Source organism: Salminus brasiliensis, chromosome 19 (assembly GCF_030463535.1).
Source record: "Salminus brasiliensis chromosome 19, fSalBra1.hap2, whole genome shotgun sequence".
Classification (NCBI taxonomy): Eukaryota; Metazoa; Chordata; class Actinopteri; order Characiformes; family Bryconidae; genus Salminus; species Salminus brasiliensis.
Genome location: NC_132896.1, coordinates 22,166,235 through 22,179,597, shown reverse-complemented (window position 1 = coordinate 22,179,597; position 13,363 = coordinate 22,166,235). Strand labels below are relative to the sequence as shown.

Here is a 13,363-nt window from a genome sequence, read left to right as displayed (position 1 = left end):
AGACATCTAATGTTTAGTGGGAATGCTGCCCTCAGATTCCTACTGACCTTCATGTGGAAGCCAGACCCTCGTGCAGTCACACTGATCCTGTGCAGACGAAGCAGACGAATAGTTCCTTGAATTAAATGCAGCCATATTTAACCAAATTGATGAGACAAAACACTCTTCTGGGTCTTGTGGGGGAGAATGGTGGTTGTTATGGAGGAACAGCAACAGGAAAACAAGTCTTAAAAGCTTCTCAAAGGAAGTATTTATTACATGAACAAAGTAAACATTTTGACTACTGTCATGTTACATTTTTTATAAATTGTTTGACGTGGGTTACTGGTTTGCTTCAAAAACATTAAGACAAAGAAAACTCATCATAGTTACATTAGTTATTCCATGCACTGGTCCTTGGTGCTTTTCTAAAAGGAATTTAATGTTTGTCTGATGTTTATTCCAAAAGAATTCACTTTAATTAGAGATTACATTTTTCTTAACAAAATTACTTTTTGTCAGATATTCAACTGGTTTATAATAAAACATGTTATTGTTTAGGGTTACATTAGAAAACCCATCTACTGGTGTTTTGGATGTTATATGTGATGGATACATCACATATAGTATAAACAAACTAATATATATCCAAGATATTATTATTTCCAAGATATTTAATATAAAAAGCTGTGGCCCAACAACTCTGCTTATACCTGAGTAAGAATGACATGTATGAAAAATTCCAATCTGGATTCAGACCCCATCATAACACAGAGACAGCCCTAGTGATGATTTCTTGCCTTCGATTAAGGCAACATATCTTTTATTAGCCCTACTTGACCTCAGTGCAGTCTTTGATACAATAGATCACATTATTCTACTAGAAAGATCAGAGAACATGATTGGAATCACAGAAACAGCCCTACTGTGGTTCAAAACATAGGTAAGGTAAAAGATTTATCTTCAAATTACACAAAAGTAAGATATGGTGTTTCGCAAGGCTCTATTTTAGGACCACTATTATTTACATTATACATGTTACTACTGGGCTCAGTTATAAGCAGACATGATGTTAATTTCCACACATAGCTATATATATATCCTGGTCCAGGTAACAATCTTGCTTCAGATCTATCATTTCAGCAACAGTATTAGTAGGACAGCCTTTCTACATCTTAGGAACATTGCCAAACTAAAAAAATCCTTATCTCTACAGGATGCAGAAAAGCTAGTACACACTTTTATTACTTGCACGAAATCACTCAGGTTTGTGTGCGGTGGAGCAGATGGATGCTAGTGTTTCAGGGTGCTCCCGTGTCTGTATTACCTTCTGTTTCTCTCCTTTTAATTAGGCTGTTATAGTCAGATACACTCTGATACTGCTCAACATTCTCTCTATAAATCCTGGTCTGGCATAGGTGGTGGTGGTGGGGGGCGCCTGCTGGTCAGACTGGTAGGTGGCAGCTGGTCTGATGCAGGTAGAGGGGACCTCAGCGGGCAGTCTTCCAGCAGGTCGGGCTTGGTGACCAATTACTCGGAGAAGGTAAAGAGACAGAGTTAGTTCTGACTCCGCCAGGTCTGACTATAACAGCCTAGTTAAAAGGAGAGAGCCAGAGGGTAACACAGACACTGGAGCACCCTGAAACACTAGCGTCCATCTGCTCCACCATACACAAATTTGAGTGATCGCGTGCAAGCAGCGAGAAGACAGCTCCAGCATCTCAGTATACTACAATGCTCGGTGTCTGCGAACCCCTGGACCTACAACCTTTATCTAAGGGGAAACATTAATTACCAAAAGCTCAACTAAACCGATGTATTTTCAGCATAGATTGAAAGATTGAGACTGTGTCTAGGTCTGTTTTTTTTATTTTGGGAAGTACTAAGAAGCCAGCACCCTGACATCTAAGTATTCTTGATGGTTTATAATATGTAGTAAGATTTTGCAGGTACTCAGGAACGATACGGAATTTAACTGGGAGCCAGTGAAGTGCTGATATAATGGAACTAATCAAATCAAATCAAATTTTCTAGTTTTATTAAGGACCTTGGCTGCAGCATTTTGAACTAGTTGAAGTTTATTAAGGTTCCTGTTGAAACAACCTGCATTACAGTAATCTAGCTGTAATCTCAATAAAGAAGGGAATTTCTTAGTTTGGCAATGTTCCTAAGATGCATAAAGGCTGTCCTACTAAGATTAGCGTTTGTCCAGAAAACAGCAATGAGAGTAGTTGCAAGATCTTCTTCCCATTGTTTTATTGGTGTAAAGACTGTTTGGTGTAATTTAAGATAAGAACCAAAGCATTTTTTAAAAGATTTGGTCTGAGAAAAGGATTTTAAGGAATTCTAAGATTGATGGAGTAAGTACTGTTTTATCTTTAATTTTTTCAGTTTAATATAGATAAGATTCCAGAAACTGGTGGCTCTCTGTGCCATATCTCTGTATTAGATGTGAAACTGTTGTCAAGTTATTGTTCTGTAGTATTTAAGTGTGTAATACCTTTTTCTTTCCATTTGTGTAGTTGTAGTATTTTGTTAATAGTAGGGACGTCAGGGTTGTGCCATATGTGAGTATTTAGTGGGTGCAGTATGATGTTTGTGCTCTTGTGCAAGCTGCAGTTTGAGTGTTGTGCTAATAAATGGTAACTTTGCAATTTGTATTTTACTTGTATTTTAATGTTTAATTAGGCACTTCGAGGCCTTCCTGAGTTCTATGTTTCTATAATGTAGTTAATTTGATTCTAGACTGTTGTGTTTGTCTAGTAGAATTTGGAGATGATGGAGTCCAAGATTTTCAACCAGGTAGGAGGAGGTTGAATGGGTATCTTTGAAAATAAGTAGTTTAAAAGACATTCACTCTTCCTGCCTATTGGAACAGTCCATTAGCACAGCATGTACATCTGCACCTTCTGCCTGTCCATGCTCAGGTAATACCTGTAGTGGCTCCTTGTCCTCATGCATGGCTGGAATGTCAGGATCTCCAAGCTCATCACAGATGTTGTGAAGCACACAGCATGTCAAAATAATCTTTGTCAGTTAGTGACTGCAGTCATTCTTTTGTAAATGACACATCCATTGTTTTTCAGCCTCCAAAATGCCATCTCTCCAACTGCCCTTGTGCTGCCTAACGTAGTATGCCAGTATCTGCAAATGGTTTCGTGAGCCAGTTGCGTAGGGGATAAGCTTGGTCTCCAATAAGGAAGTGTTCAAAGTCATGGCCAGGAGATGTTGATTTTCTTTTGACTTAATTGACGATCCCTCAACATAGGAAATTACCCCATATATAGGACTGTCTTAGTACTCTTGTGTCATGTACACTTCCTAGAAAGCCTAAACAAACATCCCAAAAGAGGCCTTTGCCATCCAAAACTGCTTGTAGAATTACTTAATTCCAACCTTTTCGATTAAAGGAATCACAAGATAATATAATGTAACCAAAAACATATATATAATCAAAAGACTCCCGCAAAACTTCACCGAGCTAAATCCAGGTGTGCTCGTGGATGTTCCTATACAGTCAAGGCTGCTTGTCATCAAAAGCAGCAGAAGAGCGCGTACCCCCACGTAGTTTGAAATGTCTTTCGACTTATTTTCCGGTTGATGCCCACATCCACATACGTAATTGTTGGGCTCTCAAACCAGTGAAAAAACACATAGGTTATATATAACATAATAGGTTCGCTAAGTACCAGCTTAGGTACGAGCATCAGCACTTGTGTGCTGTCCACATAAAATCTGGGGTTTCTGTGGGCATGTCAAGATGGGCATTGGCACAGTTTGGGCTAACCCAGTGGCTTTTCTTGGTATTTGAGTGGGCATTCCAATGTAAAAGCTGCACAAAGAAAACCCACATTGGGCCAGTTTGGATTTTTTCTGGGCAAAAATTCTAAACTCCCCCTACATATCTTTTTTCCTCTTTTGCTATACTCATACCTTTTACCTTTTACCCTACAGGTAGTTTTGTACATATATTTTTAATCTGGAATATAGCCTTATGTCAGGTCTGCGTCACCGCGCCCGCCAGCATTTAACTTAAAGGGGTTATCTAAGGGGACATATATTACAAACATCATACCTTACAGGGGTGCAAACTCTAATGCATTGACTGCTGCATACATGTCTGCACCCCTGGCAACAAGAAAGATGATAATCTTCTATGGGTAATCAAAACATTTATCAATTTATTCAATAACATCATGTACATGAATTCCTAGCTTGTACTTTATATGCCCAATTTACTAAAACAGCAACATGCACTAAATAACTTTGTAAATGATTTGTAAATCACTAAGGGAGAATCCTGACTGATTCTCCCTTAGTGATCGCCCTTACTGATATTTGAGCTCAGCAGAATTGTATGTATTAAAACATTACACTTGAAGAGTACGAAATGTAGAAAGTGAAACAGAAAAAAACATTTAAAGAATCCAGGCTATGAAAAATTTAATTTTAACTGTCTATAATCTATTTAATTTTGAATGTTTACTATCTGAGCATAGGACAGTATCCTTACTTTGTCATTAAGACAAATGGTCTTTGTCATTAATGTCATTAAGACAAAAGACCTATGGTCTTTTGGGAGGTTTCAGCCTGAGATCTAGTGCATGTTGTCTACTAAGTCTTGAATAATCATCACAAGATCCTGGAATGTGGGTCGCTCATCTGCTTTCTGCAATGAGAAAGAAAATAGAACCTTTTATTATTTTCTACTGCCTCTCTAGCCAAAAACATTATGGATCTGGCTATCAGTTCAGGACAACAGCAATGTACCTCATGCCAACAGCTGGTCATTATGAAGTAGATTCTGTCATTGGCCATCTGAGGACGATACAGCCTATGTCCAGCAGCAACCTTATCCACTATTTCTGCATTATTCAAACGTTCATATGGCATTCTACCCAGTGTGTAGATTTCCCACATTAAAACACCTGTCAAAACAATTTTATTATTAAATTATTTAAATAGAAATACAAAGTTTTGAATAATGGGGAAAGTATGCTGCAGGTTTGAAATATACTAACCAAATGCCCAGATATCTGACTTGCTGCTGAACTTGCTGTAGAGCAGTACTTCTGGAGGTGACCATCGTACAGGGAACTTTGAGCCAATAGAGCTGGTATACTCATCATCAAGGACATACCTGTAATAACAGAAAGACCCCCCTTATAAGGGCAGTAGAAAAGACAATAACCCAGAAACATGTTTGATAAAAGGTTTAGGATTGTCTTCCCAGTTTCCTTACCTTGACAAACCAAAATCAGTCACTTTAACAGTCCCATTTGAGTCTACTAAGCAATTCCTGGCTGCCTATAAAATAACATATAAGAATTCCCCTTATACAAATTCACTATTAACTGTGATATTTATATTGTGTTTTGTGGTAGAACGCACAAGGTCTCTATGGATATATTGCTGGGATTCAAGGTAGGCCATTCCTTCGCTGACATCTTTACACATCTCAAGAAGCTGAACAGCAGAGGGGTGTTGCAGGTCTTCCCGTAGGTAGGTCAGTAGACATCCATTGGGAAGAAACTCAGTGACTATATAAATAGGTCTTTGTTTTGTGCAAACACCATAAAGTTGAACTAGGTTTTCATGTCGAAGTTTCCTAATTTTATAGAGAACAAAAGCAATGATATATCTAAGATATTGGGGGGTGAATCATTTAAAGTGTTTTTTATTGCAAATTGAAGTAAATAAATGAGTCACTATATTAAGACTCACATCATGACTTTAGCCTCTTCAATGAAATCATCCTCTGACATAGAACCCTCTTTGATCATTTTGATGGCTACATCATGCCGACCTTGCCACTTTCCATACTTGACCACTCCAAATTGTCCATTACCCAGCTCTTTGATAAAAGTAAGCTGGCGAGGATCAATCTCCCAGACACCTGCAGTATATAAAGGGATAGTTAATATATATATATATATATATATTATATATATATATATATATATATATATATATATATATATATATATATATATATATATATATACAGTGTATCACAAAAGTGAGTACACTCCTCACATTTCTATAGATATTTAAGTATATCTTTTCATGGGACAACACTGACAAAATGACACTTTGACATAATGAAAAGTAGTCTGTGTGCAGCTTATATAACAGTGTACATTTATTCTTCTCCCACAATAACTCAATATACAGCCATTAATGTCTAAACCACCGGCAGCGAAAGTGAGTACACCCCTAAGAGACTACACCCCTAAGTGTCCAAATTAAGCACTGCTTGTCATTTTCCCTCCAAAATGTCATGTGACTCGTTAGTGTTACTAGATCTCAGGTGTGCATAGGGAGCAGGTGTGTTCAATTTTGTAGTACAGCTCTCACACTCTCATACTGGTACACCCCTTAGTGAAAGTTCCTGAAGTGTCAATATTTTGTGTGGCTACCATTATTTTCCAGAACTGCATTAACTCTCCTGGACATGGAGTTTACCAGAGCATCACAGGTTGCCACTGGAATGCTTTTCCACTCCTCCATGACGACATCACAGAGCTGGCGGATATTCAAGACTTCCGAAAGATATCCACCTTCCGCTTGAGGATGCCCCAAAGATGTTCTATTGGATTTAGGGCTGGAGACATGCTTGGTCAGTCCATCACCTTTACCCTCAGCCTCTTCAATAAAGCAGTGGTCGTCTTAGAGGTGTGTTTGGGGTCATTATCATGCTGGAACACTGCCATGCGACCCAGTTTCCGAAAGGAGGGGATCATGCTCTGCTTCAGTATTTCACAGTACATATTGAAGTTCATGTATCCCTCAAGGAAATGTAACTCCCCAACACCTGCTGCACTCATGCAGTCCCAGACCATGGCATTCCTACCACCATGCTTGACTGTAGGCATGACATACTTATCTTTGTACTCCTCACCTAATTGCCGCCACACATGTTTGAGACCATCTGAACCAAACAAATTAATCTTGGTCTCATCAGACCATAGGACATGGTTCCAGTAATCCATGTCCTTTGTTGACATGTCTTCAGCAAACTGTTTGCGGGCTTTCTTGTGTACAGACTTCAGAAGAGGCTTCCTTCTGGGGTGACAGCCATGCAGACCAATTTGATGTAGTGTGCGGCGTATGTTTGATCACTGACAGGCTGACCCCCCACCTCTTCAATCTCTGCAGCAATGCTGCCAGCACTTCTGCGCCTATCTTTCAAAGACAGCATTTGGATGTGACGCTGAGCACGTGTACTTAGCTTCTTTGGACGACCAACGTAAGGTCTGTTCTGAGTGGACCCTGCTCTTTTAAAATGCTGGATGATCTTGGCCACTGTGCTGCCTTCTTGTAGCCTTGGCCATCTTCATGTAGTGCAACAATTCGTCTTTTAGGATCCTCAGAGAGTTCTTTGCCAGGAGGTGCCATGTTGGAGCTTTCAGTGACCAGTATGAGAGAGTGTGAGAGCTGTACTACAAAATTGAACACACCTGCCCCCTCTGCACACCTGAGACCTAGTAACACTAATGAGTCACATGACATTTTGAAGGAAAAATGACAAGCAATGCTCAATTTGGACATTTAGGGGTGTAGTCTCTTAGGGGTGTACTCACTTTCGTTGCCGGGGGTTTAGACATTAATGGCTGTATATTGAGTTATTTTGGGGGAAGAATAAATTTACACTGTTATATAAGCTGCACACAGACTACTTTTCATTGTCAAAGTGTCATTTTGTCAGTGTTTTCCCATGAAAAGATATACTTAAGTATCTGCAGAAATGTGAGGGGTGTACTCACTTTTGTAATACACTGTATATATATATATATATATATATATATATATATATATATATATATATATATATATATATATATATAAAATGTGTGTGTATATATGTGTGTGTATTTGTTTCTTATGAAAAAGCTGACTGCTGACTTGTACACTATGACACAATTGAACACTGAACATAGGATAGATAAGCATATAAACTTACCATAGCCCAGACCAGCAGTGGATGGAGCGTTCTGAGCTCGATTTGACACAACATATTTTAACCTGCTTGCCAGTCCTGAGACCATACCAAGAGTGAATTTTACTTATTTGTAAAATAATCATTCAGTACACTGACTTTGTTAGTAGCAGAGGCAGGGGCTTTACCTGCAGCATTGTGCTGATGGTAATTTATGAGATCTGGAATACTGCTGAAATAGTGCTTCTCTGCCAAGTAGAACTGGCCTTGTTGGGTGGTTAATATGTTGTAGTGTCGACAGCTGCCAACAGTCTCCCTGAAGAAAGAGCATACATTTCTACAAAGCTGTACTTTTTGTACTTAAAGTGTATTAGACGTTTCTTCTTTACTATTAATATAAAACATCTGTGTATTACACTCACCCACCACCCTTGGTGAAAACAGACACAGTGTATTTTCCAGTGTATCGCCCAGAATCTCGCACCAGAAAACCTCCATCTTTATTCTGCATTTCAAAGAATTAGCTTTAAATATGCAATTTAACATCATGACAAGATTTGAAACGTGGCCATTTTTAACACTGCATTCACTTGTTTTAACTGGTTCAATTCTCACCTCAGCCTTAAGTAAGTTCTCTGCTTGACTGCGGTTCATGTTCTTGCAATACCATCTACATTGAAAGAAAATGAATAATGTGTTAATGGTTCAACATTAGATAACAAAAATCTATAGTGCAGGCTCCCAAGTGGCACAGTGCTACCTAAACTCCACCAGCATCACCAACCACAAGACACCCACCTTCTTGTGATAAAGATCTACATGCGCTGACCCATTTTTATGCACCGTTTGAAGCACAGTTCAGTGACCACACCTCCTAATGACCAGGTACTATCCCTGTCCACAGCTGATGTGTGGAGGACTATATACAGAGTCAATCTACAGAAAGCACCATGACCGGGCAGAGTGCATAGATAATGTGCAGACCAGCTGGCAGATGTTTCCACTGACATTTCCAACATCTCTCTAAGCACTGCAGTCATCCCAATGTGCATTAAATCCAACACCATCATCTCCTCTGCATTCACTTTTCAGTTAACCTCACATTTTCCCTTAACACCATCGCCAAAAAAACAGCAGCACCTCTAGTTCTAGCAAATACTCATACAGGATTGTGGCAAGTTGCTGAAGCTCTGAAGTAGTGAAGAATCCTCACACTACCACCACCATTTATGACTGTTGGTGCGATGATCTTGTTGTGGAATGCTGGAATGCATATGGATATGAGAAATGAGAGATTACATAGTACAATGCATATTCCAAAAAGCTTAAAAATGCTTAGATTAAATGTGGCTGGCAGGAGGCAGTTACACACAGGGGTAGTTGGTGCTGAATAACATTTTCTTTAGCAAAATAAATGATTATCTTAAAACTTGATTTTCTGACTCAACCTGTCTTTGTCTTATATTACATGTATTTGAATAAGTTAAGTGACAAATATTCAGAAGGGGCTTTTCTAGCCACAGTATACAGAGTCTTGGTTCCTCCCAAGGTTAGTTCCTCCAGCTCTAGGGGAGTGTTTCCTTGCCACTGTCGCCTTTGGCTTGCTCACTGGGGGTCTTAGGTTTTCATGTCTTCTTATGTTGTTGATTTCTTGTCTTTTTACTAATTACTGATTACTGCTTTGTGACAACAACACAGAAAGCAAGGGCTTTCTGGAGCAAATAAACATGAACCTATGGGCACCATTCCTAATGTCAGGCTTGGGCTAGATGGGCATAAAGGCCCTCAGCATTAAGATATGGATCAGTGGGTCTCACAAAATATTAATTGTGTTAGATTTTTAATGAGCGTAGAAGACGTAATTCTCACTAAAGTTGTCAGAAGCCTGGCTCCTCTCAGATGTTTTTAGGACCATCTTTTAGAGTTAAATGTTGCGTTGTACAACACTTGAGATCTTCCAAATTTTTGCTTGATTTGAGCCAAATGTTGCAGCTTTCACTTAATTTCACTTTGAGATGCATACAGCCTTGCTCGAGCGCTTCTTTTTTTAGAAAACCCACAAAAAGTCCAAAAAGTTACCATAATCTGGAGTCCTTTTTTGTCCTTTTAGTCCTTTACTGGCACGCACGTGCACAATCTTTACAGTTCATAAAAAACTGACCTGGGGAATTTTCAAATTAAAATCACTGAGAAACACTGATAATAATGGCATTACCCCACCTCCCCATGTAAAACTAACCACGTCTAAAAAGGGCTTTAATGGGAACAATTCTGAAGCACCACCTCACTACAGTTGTGTTGAAACCTGTGTGAATAGTATCAGTACTGTGGGAAACTAGTCCTATACAATGTAAAGTATGTTTTTTTTATTCAGTATTCATATGTATCAATACATAACAGAACACAGTAAAGGGAGTGACTGGCGATGACCCTCCTTGACACCTAATTATGCTTTTCTAGTCTACTCTTCTCTGGTGTTGCCCCAAGAAGAACAGGGTCTTGGGTTCTCTTGAGGCTTCTCTCACTTTCACATCTGAAGAGTTACTTTTTGCCACTGTTACTTGGCTTGCACAGATAATCGGGTTTATGGACACCAGAATTCTAGCTTTTCACTGTGTCATGGTGATACAATGTGTCTTAGACCTGCTTGTGTACTTTTCCAGTAATCTGGAAGAACAAAGTGATGTGAGGCAAATGTACCCCTGAGTGTGGCGGTGAAGCTTATTTTGCTGTTCTGAGGGAGATGTGCAAGTAACTTCTATAGCCTACGCATGCCTGCTCTATGTGGTGTAAAATCATTTGCAGATATACCATCCTGAATGAACATATCATACCCCCCACAAACACACACATACACACACACTAACGCTCAGGATTGACACCAGTTTTGTTTAACAGCTGTTCGATGGTGTCTCTCTCACTCAGTCTATGGCACATATAGTTGACAGAGATTTAATTGATGCTTATTACATGTTAGAAATAATTGTGTGTAGAAATACATTGACTAGACATTGACCAACCATTTTGTGTATATATATATATATATATATATATATATATATATATATATATATATATATATACAGTCATGCCCGAATAATTTTGGACATGCCACTTTTTGTTCAAATGTGTATAAAAGCTGAGAAATACTTTTTCCCACAATGATGCCTCTTGTACATCATCGTGTTATCTCCTGGGAGATGCCTGTGTCGTTTCAAGGCAAAAATATAACTTCTGGTTAAATAAAAGTAAGTTTAAGTCAAACTTTGCCAGGGGTATGAATACTTTCGGGCATGACTGTATATAATTTATTTTAATTTTTTTTACATAATAGCTAGGGACAATTCAGTAGTCACTGCATATTGATATGCCCTTGTGATGATGTCACTGATTTTAATTTGACAAATCAGAGGTTACATATTTACACAAGTTTGATTGACATATCTGCATATATTAGGCTGCTAACATTTGCATTTATAACCCTACCTAAATAGAAATAGTCATACTCACTCGCATTTCTCCAGTCCATTCAGGGCCTCAACAACATAGTTACTTGGAATGTATCCCTCATTACTGTAAAAACAGTATAAAATACCAGAATAAATATTTATGTGCTTGCATTTTTTCAGAGGTTACACATTTTATGAGAGGGCACACATTTTTTGAGAGAGAACACACAATATTTTGGCATACCGGTTGTATTTCACTTGGTCAGTGATATGCAAGTGACTGTGCTATGACATTAAATAGTTTTTGTTGCATGTTTTTTCATTTAAATAATTTGCTGATCTTTTTCAACTTCAGACAATTTGCACTACTGAAGTACATTATACAGTAGCATGAAATGCACATGCATGAAATACGAAAAGTGTAATAGGCTATTGTATCTCTATTTAACAATTTATTTTTACTCTCCAGCTTACCCATATTTATCTCTGGCTTTAAACCAATTGGCATCACATATTTGCAGGACTGTATACTCCTCGTCCTTCCTCAGCTCCAGGTCTTGGGGGGCCATAGGAGCATACTCATACTCAGCAATGACTGTCATGCCCACTGAAAAGTCAGGCTGCTTTGGCGGATGTGGAGGCAGAGGTCTAGGAGGCTTTTCCTAAAAAAAAAAAAAAAAAGTAAGCAGTTTAAAAATTTGGATGTTTGTGAAGCTAAGACATAACATTCAGAATTGGGAACTAGCTTACCTCTTCTGGTGTTGGTGGGAGAGGTTTTCTAGATTTACGCCGAGAACCTTTGGAAAACCCTTTCAAAGAGAAATGATTTATTCCAAAACAAAAATAATTTACTTATACCTTCTGTTATTCCATACAGTTACAGTAAACAGACATGCTAGTGTGGATTGTCTCCTTTCTGTGGTCTTTACAAACCTCCATTTCTTGTATCGAGGACTCTGCAGCCCATAGCCTGCTTAACTTCCTGCTGACAACATTTCCACATGCCATCCTCCCAGAAACGGGGGTGGTATTTTTGCATTAGATCTTTGTTGAACCGCACCACTGTAAGATAATTAAGAAGATACTGAATCAACTTATAAGTTTAAAAAGATTTGGAGAAATAACACAATATGTGAACAAATACCACACTGACCATGTTTCAGTTTGTGTATCCACTGCTTTCGTACATCATCTGTTTTGGCAAATATGTAGAGTGGTCCCTCATCATAGACTATCTGTTGTTAACAAAGAGATTTATTTCATGATCTGATATTAATGGGTGCATGGTTCATAAACATTTCTTACTGCAACATTGTTGTAAGTGACAAATATACAAGGAGAATATAACGCAGTCTTGCAGGACACACAATATTATGTAACAAGGTTTGATTATTGTGATTAAACCCAGACCCCCTTGTTTCAGAGACCAGTGCTATTTTAGTGAGTCATCAGCTAGGAGCGACTGAAACTGACTCAAATGTAGATGGGAAATTGATAAATTAAACTCTAGTTGTACTAAAATGACCAATGAAAGAAAGTGATGACTTTGCATTTGGGCAGCTTTGAGAAGGTTAACAGAAATAACACAAGTACACTTCATATTCTGGATTTGAACTGGCAATTAAAGGGTTAAAGGAAAAATGTGCAGCAAGACATAGTTGTCTTTATATTTTATCATTTTGATCACAAATGATTGTAATTCCCAAATGATTTCTACTTTCCACAAAATAACCATATGCACAAGTATCTCATATTTACTGAAACCCCAAATGCAGGCGCATCATACATTGTTTTGTACATTATGTGATCTTATGTGAGATTTTAGTGGAATATAATTTTTAGCACTGAAGGGAAAAATGTTCTGCAAATTAAATAGTTTTTATTTAAATGCTTAGACGGTTATAAGAAGTGAAAGTTGCAATATGAACTTAAACCACTGATCATGTCAGTGCATACATATTAACCTCTTAACACTTCAAGGCTTATTACACACTAA

At 38.2% G+C, this 13,363-nt stretch overlaps 1 protein-coding gene across 1 annotated transcript in view; it reads right to left on the bottom strand.

Annotated features, from left to right (window-relative positions):
- Nucleotides 1–4,131: 4,131 nt before the first annotated feature.
- Nucleotides 4,132–13,363, bottom strand: part of btk (Bruton agammaglobulinemia tyrosine kinase) — a 31,495-nt gene continuing 22,263 nt past the window's right edge. The window contains exons 4-18 of the mRNA XM_072663069.1: nt 12,521–12,602; nt 12,301–12,429; nt 12,118–12,176; nt 11,842–12,029; nt 11,429–11,491; nt 8,534–8,588; nt 8,341–8,423; nt 8,107–8,234; nt 7,943–8,017; nt 5,704–5,875; nt 5,371–5,587; nt 5,222–5,286; nt 5,001–5,119; nt 4,750–4,907; nt 4,132–4,648 (exon numbers count right to left, since the gene is read on the bottom strand). Of these exons, the coding sequence (XP_072519170.1) occupies nt 4,577–4,648; nt 4,750–4,907; nt 5,001–5,119; nt 5,222–5,286; nt 5,371–5,587; nt 5,704–5,875; nt 7,943–8,017; nt 8,107–8,234; nt 8,341–8,423; nt 8,534–8,588; nt 11,429–11,491; nt 11,842–12,029; nt 12,118–12,176; nt 12,301–12,429; nt 12,521–12,602 (1,665 nt within the window). The 3' untranslated portion in view covers nt 4,132–4,576. The remainder of the gene's footprint in view (nt 4,649–4,749; nt 4,908–5,000; nt 5,120–5,221; nt 5,287–5,370; nt 5,588–5,703; nt 5,876–7,942; nt 8,018–8,106; nt 8,235–8,340; nt 8,424–8,533; nt 8,589–11,428; nt 11,492–11,841; nt 12,030–12,117; nt 12,177–12,300; nt 12,430–12,520; nt 12,603–13,363) is intronic.